The sequence below is a fragment of the Artemia franciscana genome, unplaced genomic scaffold (genome assembly GCF_032884065.1).
Source record: "Artemia franciscana unplaced genomic scaffold, ASM3288406v1 Scaffold_1508, whole genome shotgun sequence".
Lineage (NCBI taxonomy): Eukaryota > Metazoa > Arthropoda > Branchiopoda > Anostraca > Artemiidae > Artemia > Artemia franciscana.
In genome coordinates this window covers 23555-38836 of record NW_027062851.1, presented here as the reverse complement: position 1 = coordinate 38836, position 15282 = coordinate 23555, and the positions used below count along the sequence as shown (strand labels likewise).

At 34.2% G+C, this 15282-nt stretch overlaps 2 protein-coding genes across 2 annotated transcripts in view; both read left to right on the top strand.

The window, feature by feature from the left end:
* The window catches only part of LOC136042578 (tolloid-like protein 1), a gene marked incomplete at its 5' end in the record, with an annotated part of 59486 nt that extends 56782 nt beyond the window's left edge, over positions 1-2704 (top strand). Inside the window, one exon of the mRNA XM_065727539.1 lies at positions 2531-2704. The remainder of the gene's footprint in view (positions 1-2530) is intronic.
* Positions 2614-9682, top strand: LOC136042579 (tolloid-like protein 2). The gene is made up of 3 exons (XM_065727540.1): positions 2614-2724; positions 5881-6043; positions 9355-9682. Exons 1-3 carry the CDS (start codon positions 2614-2616, stop codon positions 9600-9602), a joined length of 522 nt encoding a protein of 173 aa, XP_065583612.1. The 3' UTR covers positions 9603-9682.
* Positions 9683-15282: the final 5600 nt, after the last annotated feature.

Below are 15282 nucleotides of genomic sequence, written 5' to 3'. Positions count from 1 at the left end.
CGTCCCCTTTGTAGTTGTGTCCCTGTGTCCCGGTTGTCATTTATATTCCCTGTGTCCCGGTCGTCATTTGTGTCCCGGTGTCCCAGTCTGTGATTTCTCTTTGAGTGTCCCGAGCGTCATTTATATTCCCTGTGTCCCGGTGTCCCGGTCTGTATATACATTCATTTTTGAATTGGTCTTTTTATTTAGTTTTTAGTTTCTTACCTTTTTTTTAGTTTTTTTAGTTATACCTCATGATTCTAATGATTGCCCTTGAGCTTTGTTGATGGTGATTGCTAATCGAACATTCCCTGTGTCCCTGTCGTCATTTATATATCCCCCTGTGCCACCCGGCGTCCCCGTTGTAGTTGTGTCCCTGTGTCCCGGTCGTCATTTATATTCCTTGTGTCCCGGTCGTCATTTGTATCCCGGTGTCCCGGTCTATACATACATTCGTTTTTGAAATGGTATATGATGAAATAAATTTTTGTATTTTTCCCCTTTTTTCTTTTAATTTTTTTTTTGGTTTTTACTTTTTTTTTAGTTTTTTGAGTTTTTTTCTTTTTTCGTTTTAGTTTTTTTTATTTTATTTTTTTTAATTTTGTTTTTCTACCTTATTTTTAATTTTTTTTCCTGTTTTTTAGTTTTTTTTCTTTTTTATTTTTTTTTAGTTTTTTAGCTTTTTTAGTTTTATCAGTTTTTAGTTTTTTTTCTTTTTAGTTTTTTTGTAGTTTTTACTTTTTTTTTGTTTTTTTTTTAGTTTTTTTTACTTATGTCCTGGTCGTCATTTATACTCCCTGTGTTCCGGTCGTCATTTGTGTCCCGGTACTTTGCTGATGGTGATTGCAAATCGAACATTCCTTGTGTCCCGGTCGCTTTCTCTTTGAGTGTCCCGGTCGTCATTTATATTCCCTATGTGCCGGTGTCCCGGTCGTCATTTGTGTCCCGATGTCCCGGTCTGTAATTTCGTCAGTCGAAAACATGACGTCAGTCAACACACAAACATGACGTCACCCGACAGATAGACCCACACAGACACAGACAACTTATTTTTATATATATAGAAGATAGATATAAAAATAAGTTGTCTGTGATTTGTTTTCTTCAATTTGTCAATGTTCATTCTAACATTGACACTTGGAAAAATCTTTACGTGCCAAGCATGCTAAAGCTCCAACAATTTATATTAAACCTCAAAATATGGGGTATCTGATTTAAGGTTTTCGAATTACTTTAATCTATTGTCAAAATATATTGAAATTTTTGTGCAATTCCCAGTTTTTTTTAGTTGTTTCTTTTTTTTTAGTTTTTTAGCTTTTTTAGTTCTTTTTCTTTTTAGTTTATTATCTTTTTTACGTTTTTTCTTTTTAGGTTTTTTCTATTTTTAATTTTTTATTTTCTTTTAGTTTTTTTCTTTTTAGTTTTTTTTAGTTTTTTACCATTTTTCTTTTTTCGAATTACTTTAATTTATTGTCAAAATATTTTGAAATATTTATTCAATTTTCAGTTTTTACATTCAAGTTTGTTTTCTTTTATATATATAAGAAGATATAATCTGGCGTAACAGACATAGTGTAACAGACATAACAGACAGACAACTTATTTTTATATATATAGATTGCATTTCCTTCATGTTTTATGCAAGGCATTTTAACGTTGAAATGTCGTTTCTTATGAAGGCTTGGTCGGTAGACTAGCGTAAATCAGCAATTGAAGCTGCCTTATTAGTAAAAAGAGGCAAACGGTTCAATTCTCACTAATGGAAGATTTCCTATGTTAGATCCTTGGGATTCATCGACAGAATACTCTAATAATATTCAAATAATTTTTTTTCTCGTTAATTTTTATTTTGGGATAAGGGGGGGATATACTTTGCAGTGAATTGCGGTTTTAATCTGATTTAAAATACCCCAAGGAATATATATTGACGTTGAATATGTACTGAAGTGAATCTGAGTCTTATCCCAAAGTAGCTGCCCAGTGATTTGCTATTCTCTGAACTTTGAACAAGCTCTTGAATCCAAGAAATCCCTTTAAAAGTGGCCGTGGTGTGTATCAAGACGTAGAATAAAATAATATACGACGTAAAATGGACGAATAAAATAATAGACGTAGACGAACAATAAAACTTCAATTTCTTGTAATACATTATACTTTTACTAAGAATAGTATAGTATTTTATTCAAGAACCATCCAGTGGCTGGTTTTTTCTTTAAGATCTCAATGACCCTTAGTTTAGTAGAAAATAGTAATTTGTGAAGTCCTAAAAACCTAACTTCAGCTACAAAACTGAGTTAACAGCTAAGAGTGAGGAACTAGACAAAATATATTTTAATCATTAATCTAGTACACGCCCTTATTTCGTATGCTAAGCTTGTACTCTAATTTTTTAGTCATTTTTAAAAGCTGATGCTTGACGTAGGTTTTACATCCAAAACTTTGTCATTTAAATATACAGAATCGCTATTTTTCGCTTAGCAGCTCATATATTTCATAGGTTGATAAGCCATGAATTAATGTTTATGAATTAACGACTGTGCATACATTACAGGCTGTGGGGGGAAAATCAGAAGTCCATCAGGTTCCATAGCATCGCCAAACTATCCTCAGCCTCCTAGGTATGGTGTAACATGTATGTGGACAATTACAGTATCTTCTGGATCCAAAGCTCAACTATCATTTTCAGATCTGGATATGGGTGATTCTCAAGCTCTTAGCAACAGTTGTATGCTCGACTTTGTTGAGGTAAAAAAAATTTTAGTTCTGAAATTTTTTTTTGGATTTATTATAAGCTGTGCGATTACAAGTTATTATGTTTATACAAGTTAAGTTGAGCGATATGGATGATTCCCAGGCTCTAAGATAAGAGCATGTTGTCTGCTTGACTTTACTGAGGTAAACAAATTCATAATTTCTAAATTATTTGACTGGAATCGTTATAAGCTATGGACATTGTGAATGATTCCCAAACTGATGCTAATAGTTGTCTGCTCGACTTTGCTGAGGTGAATAAATTTTTTTTAATTGCTCATTAAATTTATCAGCTATGGATGATTCTGAAGCTTTTAGCAACAGATGACCGCCGAATTTTGTTGATGTAAGCTAATTTATAAGTTAAATGAGATACGGACGGGTCCCAAAACTATTAATAGCAGTTGTCTTGTTGACTCTGTTGATGTAACCTAATTTATTATTGACAAATAATAAATTTTTTTTTTTTTTTGCTTTACTATGCCCTTCATATTTGGGAAACATTTTGCACATACTTTATATATATTCAAGGTCATTCCAAGACTAACCCTTCCTTTCCGGTAAGTTACCTCCTTGTTTCATGAGACCAGGCGCTTTTCCACTTCAAAAGAAACGAGCAACCGTACCGTTAGCCTTAAACTAGGGATTAGAATAAAATTTTCGGATTTTTCGACTAATGTTAACTGATGACGAATGAAGCATGGTTTATCATGAGAAATTACTGCAATGCCTATGTGAAATTCCATCTTAATTTTTTAAAGAAAGAGGGGGTGAAACAAAGGCTATATCCAGGATTTTTTCATGGGGGAGATATTTTTTTGACCCATCAAAAATAGTGCACCAAATGAATCAAGCTAAATAAACCACACCCCACCCCCTTTTTTCCAGTTTTACGTGGAAGTTAAAAAACAATGTTGGTGTTAGAAACTTAAACGAAACTGCCCCTTTTCGTAAAAACTACGACCCGCTTTTGTCAAATGCAGCTTCTCCAGAAAAAAACTGCTTTCCTTAATCTTTTTAATATACCTAATATTTTTAGTTTTGTATAGCGTCTCCGATTGACTTTGTCGCGGAGTGTGGCCTATATACATTAATTTTACTTGGTAAGACAAACCTCTCTACATGAATCCTCATAGGTAACCACAGTAGAGGTAATATACAGTAGCGAAGAGTCCTATAATTTCTGATACACATCTAAAACCACACAAGCTTCATGACCCCACCTTCGCACACACGTAATGATAAATGTTTCCGACGAAAAACCAAGTAGCAACTGAAACTATGGCTTTGACGTGTATACTTCTGCTGACTTATCGCTCTAACGGTCCGTCAACATACCTAATTATACGCCAAAAAATGCGTGCCATGTTTTGAGTAAAATTTTACTACTGAGCAGGTAACTGAAGTGCTTGCAGGTACCATCTTAGAGACTGGAATGTTTTATGCAAAGATTTTGAGGGGATTTTAAGTTATTAGCAATCTCAGAACTGTCCGAAGGGTACCCACTCTAAAAAATCAAGGACACCAAGTGGCAGGTCCCAAAAGTAACTGAAATAGTGCCAAGTGTGTTGGAACAATGCGGCACACATGACGTCCAGAGATATACGCCAAGTGGCAGAATCTGAACTCTATAAGGACTCTCTCTAAATTTGTATCTTGGAATGTTCTCGCATAAAAAACGATCTAGATAGGTCAGAAGTCTGAAAATATTCGTTAAGAGCCTTAAATTTGGTTCTTGAAAAACGCTTCATGTATTACGTTAGTAGGCTACATCATATAATCATTTCTTTTGACATAATATAAGCATTTTCTTACATGATGTCATGTCATTGCATAAATAAAATTGTTGAGTTTCCAACACACAAACTATTTATGTAATATAATGTCTGTTGGAAGGCCCAAAAATGAAATTTTGTAGTTATAGTCTATAAATGATGAATCCTTAGACCCAACACCTGAGCCATCAAATGTGATAAGACGTGAAAATCTACAACCTGGATCATCAATTGCGACATCACCAATACGGGCAGCTAAAACCAAAGCCATTGCTAAATTGTCTTAAAAAATTAAAATCCAATAACGTGTCAAAAATGAAAATGAAGAGCAAAGGTACGGAAGCTTAATAGATATGCAAAAAAAATTAGGCGTGAAAAAAAATGAAATGAAGAGCAAAGATATACGCGGTTAGAAGGCATGCGACACCGAGTAAGTGAGTGAGTCAAATTGAAAGCGAAGAGAAAAGACACACGCAGTTGAAGTACATGCGACACCGAGCATGTGAGTGAATCAAAAATGAAGATGAAGCTCAAATACACACGCGGCTAGTAGAACAGAGGTGGAGTGTCAAAAATGAAAATGAAGAGCAAAGATATACGATGTTAGAATACATGTGACACCGAGCATGTGAGCAAGTTAAAAATGAAAATGAAAAGCAAGCACAATCGTGGTTAGAAAACATGCGACAGCAAACGTGTCAAAATTGATTATGATAGCATTCTTGATGGGGTTCGGTATTTTGACATGCATAGGTTCATCAATGCCTACCATACCTTTGTTGAAAAAAAAAAAAAAAAAAAAAAAAGGTTCGCCGATATGTATTTCATAATGACGAAAGACAAGCCGAAGTAAAACGAACGAAACAAGTCGAAAATGATAGCGATGATTATTAGGTTTTGAATTTTGACACGGATAAGGTCATCAATGCCTACCATATCTTTGAAAATCAAAACATGGACTAAATCAAGCGTTGAAAGAAAAAGAAGTTTTTGTCCCACCTCCTGAATAATTAAAAGAAACAAAGGTTCGCCGATATGTCTTTCATAGTGACAAAAGACAAGCCGACAAAAAACTAAATTTTGCAAAGGCACCACTTCTAATCTAAGGTCCATTTGGACGTCATGACATCAAGAAAAGGCTCAAATCGTCTGCGTTTAGAATAAATGCGACAGTGCGAATCCATATATAGAAGCCTCTCGTATATAAGAGTATATATATGTATATACAATCAGCAAAATAGATAATTTAAATTTTAAGTAATTTCTAGTCAATTAGTTTTAGTGTGAATGTTTAATTTTAAACACTTAGTTCTGAATATCCTAAAGAAAATTCACTTTGAATTTGTTTTAAAACTGAAAAAAATTTATTTGACAGGTATATGATGGTGCCCATTCTCGTTCCAAACGGATAGGAAAATATTGTGGTACAAGACCACCACTTGAACCAATTGTTGGCTCTGGAAAAAGCTTGTTTGTCAAATATATTTCAGCAGGATCCGTTTTCGCTGGTAGAGGATTCATGGCCAGATTTGACACCAGTAAGCCAAAATGTTCTGCAAAATTTATTCTAGTTCTAAAACCCTACTATTGTTACTCAAACAACAAAAACATCAAAAGTAAAACATTTTTTACCAACTGGCTCTATCTGTGGAAATACTCATACAAAGGGCATCACATGTAAAATATTTTTTGCCACCTGGCTCTATCTTAGGTATATTCATACCTGATTTCCGGTCATTCAAATATCAAGGACATCAAATGTAAAACATTTTTCGCCCCATGGCTCCATCTTAGGTATATTCATACCTGAAAACCAAATTCTCTATGATTTTTTCTTTTTGTTGCTACAAAATAATAAAGTCAGAATTCATGCACAACGTTAAACAGTGTTTCCAAGTCAAACCTCGGAAACTTATGCAGAAACTAATTCGGTAAATTCGATAACAGTTTTTGTACTAAAAAAAAAAAAAAAAAAATCAAAATATTGCAGAATTGTGCAAATAATTTAAAGAAGAAATGTCTTGAGTTTTCCGTTAAAGAATTTTTTGTCTTTATTCTACATGGACTAGTCTAATTGCTTATCATGAATCAAGACGAACAGATTAGGCCGCAGTCAACTTTGAAAACCGTTGGATTAAGGTAATATTGCAATATAAGTCGTTTTGTTACACCTGAATATGTCATGTCTTTATTTCCTTTTTTTTCTTTTTTTTTGAAGCAGAATAACGAATTGAATATTTGCACTGAATTTGATAATTTGAATCTTCGAATAGTTTCAGTAATATTAATAAATTAATGCTTATCATAGCTTAGATATTTAGCTATTTCATTATGTGTGCACTTTTTCTATTTGTTCATAATACGTTAAGACTGCCCTTCATTCTTACGTAATTTCATTCGTTAAAGCACTTGATTTTAACCTAGTTTACTGCCAATTAATAGTTGTGTTTTCCATCATGATAATTTTTTTTCCTAATTTTCTACTGATTTTTACACACGCTCTTTATTTTTGGAGTTGGCAGACGTGAGTGTGCCAACTAAAATTTTTAAATTAAAAATTGTAGATCTTTTTCATTCAAAATTGATTTTGCCGTTTTCCCCAATGTTTTAAGACGTATAAAGTTATGTAAATTTTAAATTAAACAATTTAAAGAATTAGATTTCATTTTTGGTGTCCTTTTTCATTCAAGATGGCATATTTTGTGTCATTGGAAACTTTGCACAAAATAAAACCTGAGTATTTGAATCGGATAAACGATTACTTAACAACCGTATATATCTTAAAAATTTTGAAAAAGTCTCATATTTAATTTTCAATGAAAAAGACCTCCGTACAGAGCTATCGTGGTTTTGGTAGTAGCTGGTGCCAAATAAAAAAAGAATAATGAAAGTAAAAAATCGGCGAAAACTAAGCTGAAAACCAAATGCACCAAACAGATTTAGAAAGTTTGGCTTTCCTTTAAAGATTTACTTGTCCTTGGGAGTCAATAGATTGTTAATACTCAGTCTTCACGGGAGAAAAATGTTCAATTTTGCAACTGTGACGAAAACCTAAACACTTTTGTTTGTCAAATATTATGTAATAAGGCCTTTGGGATTAACACAACCTCCCAGAACCTGGGGGTAAGGGTTATAAGCTATGTCCTGAGGGCATATGATGTTATTATGGAAGGGGTGGCCCTGTAAGCTTTAGAGAAGGCTTTTTCTCCCTGTATGCCCAGCTCTGCTGCTTTGAGAGAAGAACTGTAAAATAAAAAAAAACATCAAAAACAAGAAGAACAAATAGGAAATTCTTTTCGCAAGACAGTGGAAATCTAAATTGAATCAATATTTCGGCCCTATGTCCAAGGGCTGTAAATTTTGGGAATTTTGCAAATATGTAAATCTTATTCCCAAGTCTTTAAGATTTAAATTCAAATTAGATTTCCTCTGTCTTGCGTTGTACTTCTTGTTTCTGATGTTTGTGATTGAAAGGTAGTGTGGTCTTTGTCGCTATTCACTATAAAAGTCTGTAGCTTAAGGAGGTTAAGGATTCAGTTGTCTATGGGAGTTAACAGATTGTTAACGTTAAGTATTTACGGATGAAAAATATTCAACGTTGCTACTGTAACGAAAACCTAAACACTTCTTGGAATAACCGAAAGAAAATTATTAGAAAATCACGGTTTTCAGGTTTACAGTGAACTCAAGTGAACTGGCCTGAATTTAGGAGTAAGTGAGACTGTGTCGTATTTATGATATTATGGATTGTTGTGATGGACTTTGGGCTAAAAACACAGCAAAGTGTGGAAACGGAAGGTAAAAATCTCCTAAACTTGGGTTAGGGAGCTGATTTCAGCATCCTAGATAATAGCGGTTGTGAAATTACTGTATTTTTGGGGATTTGAGATTTCAGGGTGCAAAAACAGGTTTAGAAATTAATATTAAAAACATGTGAGGAATTGTCAAAGGATGGTTTTAGGTAATAGTCTGACTGTTGGTATATCAAACAATAAACTGCGCGCCGAACATTGCTCTATTCTATTCATTTTGCAATAGTGAAAAGATAAACATGACTGGACCACATTTTTCTGATGAAGAATGAAATATTGGCAAATATTATGCGTTTTTTATCATCAATATAGGTCTAACAAGAAGCAGGCTGTCCCCAAATGGGGGAGGGGAGAGGCTATGAGAACGAATGTAAATGAAAGTGGCATTTCATGAGTAAGAGTAAAGACCAAAGCACTGATGGACTAAGATGAGGAGATTGTCCGTTCGTGTTAGCCCTTAGTAGCTAGGTACTTTAATAAGTTGTTGGTGGCCGTATTAATAGTAGCCTTATGAATTTTAAATCCAACTACATAAATTTTTCTTCTAGCCTTACTAGATATTTTTTGTATCTCAATATCATAAATCACTAGATTTGAGAACTTAAATAATAAATTTGCATTTGAGCTGCCTGCCCCATATCTCAAGTAAGTGAGAGGATTTTAATGTTATATACATTAAGTATATTAAAAATATGACGCAATATATGACTGAACAACCATACTGGACTCCGTGAAACAAAACATCTTTTAGAACCGAAACTTTGAAACACTCGAATTCATATTTAAGCACTCTTCTCGTACTATTACTGACAGGAAGAGGGGTCATTCTAGATCAATCAGGCCTACTGCACTTCTCTATATGTAGATCGGATACTGAGATATCACATTCAATTGTCACACCTCAATTGTCCTTATTAAATGTAATTGTTTGTAAAATATGTTATTTATTTCAATATGTATATTTGTTTTACATTTAAAGTCGATTCAACAGGATTATTTCTATAGTTAAACAAGTTAAAATAGCGTTGTATTTTTAGACTGTAACGTAGAACTAAATGGTATCACTGGAGTAATTGAAAGTCCTGGCTTCCCTTATCCTTACCCTCATGGAAAGAACTGCACTTGGAATATAATTGCACCAATTGGAAATAAGGTTAACCTTACCTTTGCGCATTTTGACGTGGAGTCATTTGTATTACCACTTCCTCAAGATGCCTGTTTTCATGATTATGTGCAGGTAAGTAAGAGTATATTACTAGTGGTGATATTCATATATCTTAACTAGCTGTTGGTGGGGGGTGCTTCGCACTCCCCCAAGCCCCCCGCGCGCGTAAGTCGTTACGTGCCATTGTAGTTGTGTCACTGCGTCCCACCTGTGAATATAGGTATATATATATATATATATATATATACATACATATATATATATATATATATATATATATATATATATATATATATATATATCTATATATATAAAAATAAGTTGTCTGTCTGTGGATGGATGGATGGATGTGTGGATGGATGTGTCAGGTGACGTCACCTGAAAAAACTGGATTAGGTGACATCAAAACTGAAAAAACTAAAAAAAGGCAAAAACTACAAAAAAAACTAAAAACTAATAAAAAAAATAAAAAAGCTAAAAAACTAAAAAAACTATAAAGGTAAAAACCAATAAAAAACTAAAAAAAAAACTGAAAAAACTAAAAAAAGGCAAAAACTACAAAAAAAAACTAAAAACTAATAAAAAAAGTAAAAAAGCTAAAAAACTAAAAAAACTAAAAAAACTAAAAAAAGGTAAAAAACTAAAAAAAATAAAAAATAAAAAAAAACTAAAAAAAAGGAAAAAACTGAAAAATAAGCTAAAATAAAGGTAAAAACCAATAAAAAACTAAAAAAAAAAAGGAAAAAACTAATAAATGACGACACTCAAAGAGAAAGCGACCAGGACAAAAAACTAAAAAAAAAGGCAAAAACTACAAAAAAACTAAAAACTAATAAAAAAAATAAAAAAGCTAAAAAACTAAAAAAACTAAAAAAAGGTAAAAAACTAAAAAAACTAAAAACTAAAAAAAAACTAAAAAAGGTAAAAACTAAAAGAACTAAAAAAGAAAAAAATAAATGACGACACTCAAAGAGAAAGCGACCAGGACAAAAGGAATGTTCGATTAGCAATCAACAAAGCACCGGGACACAGGGAGTATAAATGACGACCAGGACACAAGTAAAAAAAAAAATTAACAAAACTAAAAAGAAGGTAAAAACTACAAAAAAACTAAAAAGAAAAAAAAACTAAAAACTAATAAAAAAACTAAAAAATCTAAAAATCTAAATAAACTAAAAAAGAAAAAAAAGGAAAAAAATAAAGGAGAAAAACAAAACTAAAAAACGAATGTATATACAGACCGGTACACCGGGATACAAATGACGACCGGGACACAGGGAATATAAATAACGACCGGGACACAGGGACACAACTACAACGGGGACACCGGGGGAAACAGGGGGATATAAATGACGACCGGGACAAAAAAACTAAAAAGAAATAAAAACTAAAAACTAATAAAAAAAACTAAAAAATCTAAAAATCTAAATAAGCTAAAAAAGAAAAAAAAAGGAAAAAAATAAAGGAGAAAAACAAAACTAAAAAACGAATGTATATACAGACCGGGACACCGGGATACAAATGATGACCGGGACCCGGGACACAGGGAATATAAATGACGACCGGGACACAGGGACACAACTACAACGGGGACACCGGGGGAAACAGGGGGATAACCTGACAATCTATTTATATGCAAAGACAATGGGACAGCAAAGAATATTGTATATTCGCAAGTTTTACGTAGTTAAAACCATATATATATATATATATCTATATTCACAGGTGGGACATAGGGACACAACTACAATGGCGCGTAACTATTATGGCGCGTAACGACTTACGCGCGCGGGGGGGCTTGGGGGGGGCGCGAAGCGCCCCCACCAACTAGGTGTTGGGGTGGCGCGAAGCGCCACCCCAACAGCTAGTATATATATATATATATATATATATATATATATATATATATATATATATATATATATATATATACTAGCTGTTGGGGTGGTGCTTCGCGCCACCCCAACACCTAGTTGGTGGGGCGCTTCGCGCTCCCCCAAGCCCCCCCGTGCGCGTAAGTCGTTACGCGCCATATTAGTTACGCGCCATTGTAGTTGTGTCCCTGTGTCCCACCTGTGAATATAGATAGATTTATATATGTGTTTCAAACTACGTAAAAATTGCGAATATACAACATTTTTGGCTTTCCCACTACTGGAAGCTTTCCGTTTCCAATTGCCAGCAATTGATCTGAAAATGTTTGACCAGAATCATCGTTTTGCAATCGGACACGCATATTTGTAGTTAATTTTAATATTTTTACGTGTGCCCATAAATTAGAATTTTTCAGGCAAGCATTCATTTCGTCTGCAGGAGTTAAACTACGTAAAAATTGCGAATATACAACATTCTTGGCTTTCCCATTGTCTGTGCATATACAAAGCCGTATGCACTAATAATGACGTCATATGCAAACGCTCTTTTTACAAACAAACAAACATGCATACACACAACTCGTTTTTATATAGATAGATAGATAGATGGATACAATACAAATTAACTGCGTAAAACTTGCGAATATACAACATTCTTCGCTGTCCAATTGTCGCTGCATATAAATTGATTGTCAGGTTTACCGACCCTCGAACATGCAACGTACAATTGTCCATGGGAAAAACAATCAGTATTAAGATCTATACCACATTTTTCTAATGATTGACCTTGAGCTTTGTTAATGGTGATTGCAAATGCTAATCGAATTGGGAATTGCAATCTTTTAAATTGAAAAGGCAGATCCGTTGGAATCATGGGAATGCGAGGAATAAGAACAGCCTTACCCTCAAAAGGCCCTGTCAAGATTGTCGCCTCTATTAGGCTTTCCATTGTTTTTTTTACGGCAAGTCGCGTGCCATTGCAAAGCTTTGGTGGGTTGATATTTCTTAAAAGTATTATTGGTACGCCTATTTTTAGTTGTAGCACGTGTGGTGGAAACCCTGAAAGATATATGGAATTTAAAAATTCAGATGGATAATTAACCGCTTCATTTGGTTCCAAAACTGTGTCGACTGACTTGCAAAGGACTGCCTGGTCTCGAATCTTGGTCAAAACAATATTGTTGATTTCGTGGACGTCTATATTTTTGGGTGCGAGAATCGCTCTTTCACTTAGCCATTTATTATTTTTATAATTTTTTAGAATATTCGGAAATACTTTTTCAATCAATTCATTTTTGGACGTCACTAAACTACAGAAATCAGCAGGTAGTTGTATACGTCCTGAAATTGAGTCTATCGTATCATAAATGTCTTTTTGTTCCGACGTTAACTTGTAAATGTTATTTTGTACATACGACAATAGATCACTCGTACTGTAACTTTGTTCACGATCCAATTCTACACATGTCGAAACAGCAGCGATACGGTTAGGTGAAGGCATTCCCAAATCCTGAAGAGGTTTGTTTGCCATACGTACGCACAAATCTTCTATAATAACTAAAAGCCATTTATTATTTTTATAATTTTTTAGAATATTCGGAAATACTTTTTCAATCAATTCATTTTTGGACGTCACTAAACTACAGAAATCAGCAGGTAGTTGTATACGTCCTGAAATTGAGTCTATCGTATCATAAATGTCTTTTTGTTCCGACGTTAACTTGTAAATGTTATTTTGTACATACGACAATAGATCACTCGTACTGTAACTTTGTTCACGATCCAATTCTACACATGTCGAAACAGCAGCGATACGGTTAGGTGAAGGCATTCCCAAATCCTGAAGAGGTTTGTTTGCCATACGTACGCACAAATCTTCTATAATAACTAAAGTGTCGTTATAAATTTCTGATGTAAAATCAAAAGTCATTTCTGACGTCTCTAACTGTTTTCGATGGAGTATATCTTCGGACATTTTTGACTTATATTTTTCCCATAACTCTGTAGGAGCTGATGGAGAGCAAGTGTACGAATTTGACTTGGGGTTGACGTTTCGCACGCGTCATTGATGCAGTTATCCCTGTGTTGGTCATTCTCCAATAAATTCAGAGCTTGGCATGCACTACGGTAAGTGTCATGTATAGTACCGTTTACAGTTCTCAAATACTCAAAGGATGTCGGACCGGGTACATTCACCAAAAGCAGGCGTAGAAAGAAGCATTCATGTTGATTGGGGTGAACGGTGTAGAGTCTTCCTATCGTGGTATCTTTGAAGATGGTAGGTTGGCCGTAAACCCACTGGTTATCTACTTCGATGGTGGTACCGTTGCCATTGTAGGTTTTTCAGTCATTTTACAATTAGAAATTTCTCTTTCAACGGTCTTCTTACAATTAAAAATTTGTCTTTGAACGATATTCTTAAATACCTGTGTCCTGGTCGTCATTTATATTCCCTGTGTCCCGGTCGTCATTTGTGTCCCGGTATCCCAGTCTGTAATTTCTCTTTTTTCTTTTTTCAGTTTTCTTTTTCTTCTTTATTTTTCAGCTTCACTATGAAATACATATCGCCGAACCTTTGTTTTTTTAACTAAAATCTGGTAGTCATTGATGACCTTATCCAAGTCAAAATCCCAAACCCAATCATCATCGCTATCATTTTCAGTTTTAATATGTTTTGACTCTCGCTGTCCAGGTGGATCTTCATCTAACTGCGCGGTTTTGCGTTCTTTAGCCTCAAGCCTGTTTCCTTGCTGTTCTTTTGATTCCTCGGCACGCTTTCTTTTCTGACTTTCTCTATCAGCAGCAAGTTTTTTGGCATAGACTCTTTGAGCATCTTCATCAGTCATTGTAAACTTAAACATTAATAGAATTCTACGCGAACATATGTCTTATATAACTTGAATGACGTCACCTTCAAAGCAAAAATGATGGCAACTAATTTCATGACGTCAGCCGAAACATGACGTCACCTGATCCACGATCCACAGATCCACAGACAACTTATTTTTATATATATAGATATATATATCTATATATATAAAAATAAGTTGTCTGTCTGTCTGTCTGTGGATCAGGTGACGTCATGTTTCTGTGTTGACTGACGTCATGAAATTAGGAATATAAATGACGACCGGGACACAGGGACACAACTACAACGGGGACGCCGGGGGCACAGGCGGGATATATAAATGACGACCGGGACACAGGGATTGTTCGAATAGAAATTACAGACCGGGACACCGGGACAAAAATGACGACCGGGACACCGGGACACAGGGAATATAAATGACGACCGGGACACTCAAAGAGAAATTACAAACTGGGACACCGGGACACAAATGACGACCGGGACACAGGGAATATAAATGACGACCGGGACACAGGGAAACATCATTAGAATAATGAGGTATAGATCTGAATACGGATTGTTTTTCCCATGGATAATTATATGTTGCATGTTCAAGAGTCAGTAAACCTGACAATCTATTTATATGCACAGACAATTGGACAGCGAAGAATGTTATATATTCGCATGTTTTACGTAGTTAAAAACATATATTTATATCTATCCGACTTACGCGCGCGGGAGGGCTTGGGGGGGTGCGAAGCGCCCCACCAACTAGGTGTTGGGGTGGCGCGAAGCACCACCCCAACAGCTAGTATATATATATATATATATATATATATATATATATATATATTATATATATTATATATATATATATATATATATATCCTCCTTTATTTTTTTTCCTTTTTTTAGTTTTTTTTCTTTTTTAGTTTTAGTCTACTTTTTTACCTTTTTTTATTTTTTTTAGTTTTTTTAGTTTTTTAGCTTTTTTACTTTTTTATTAGTTTTTAGTTTTTACCCTTTTTTTAGTTTTTGTCTGTCTGTCTGTCCGCATATGACGTCTGCATTATTTCAT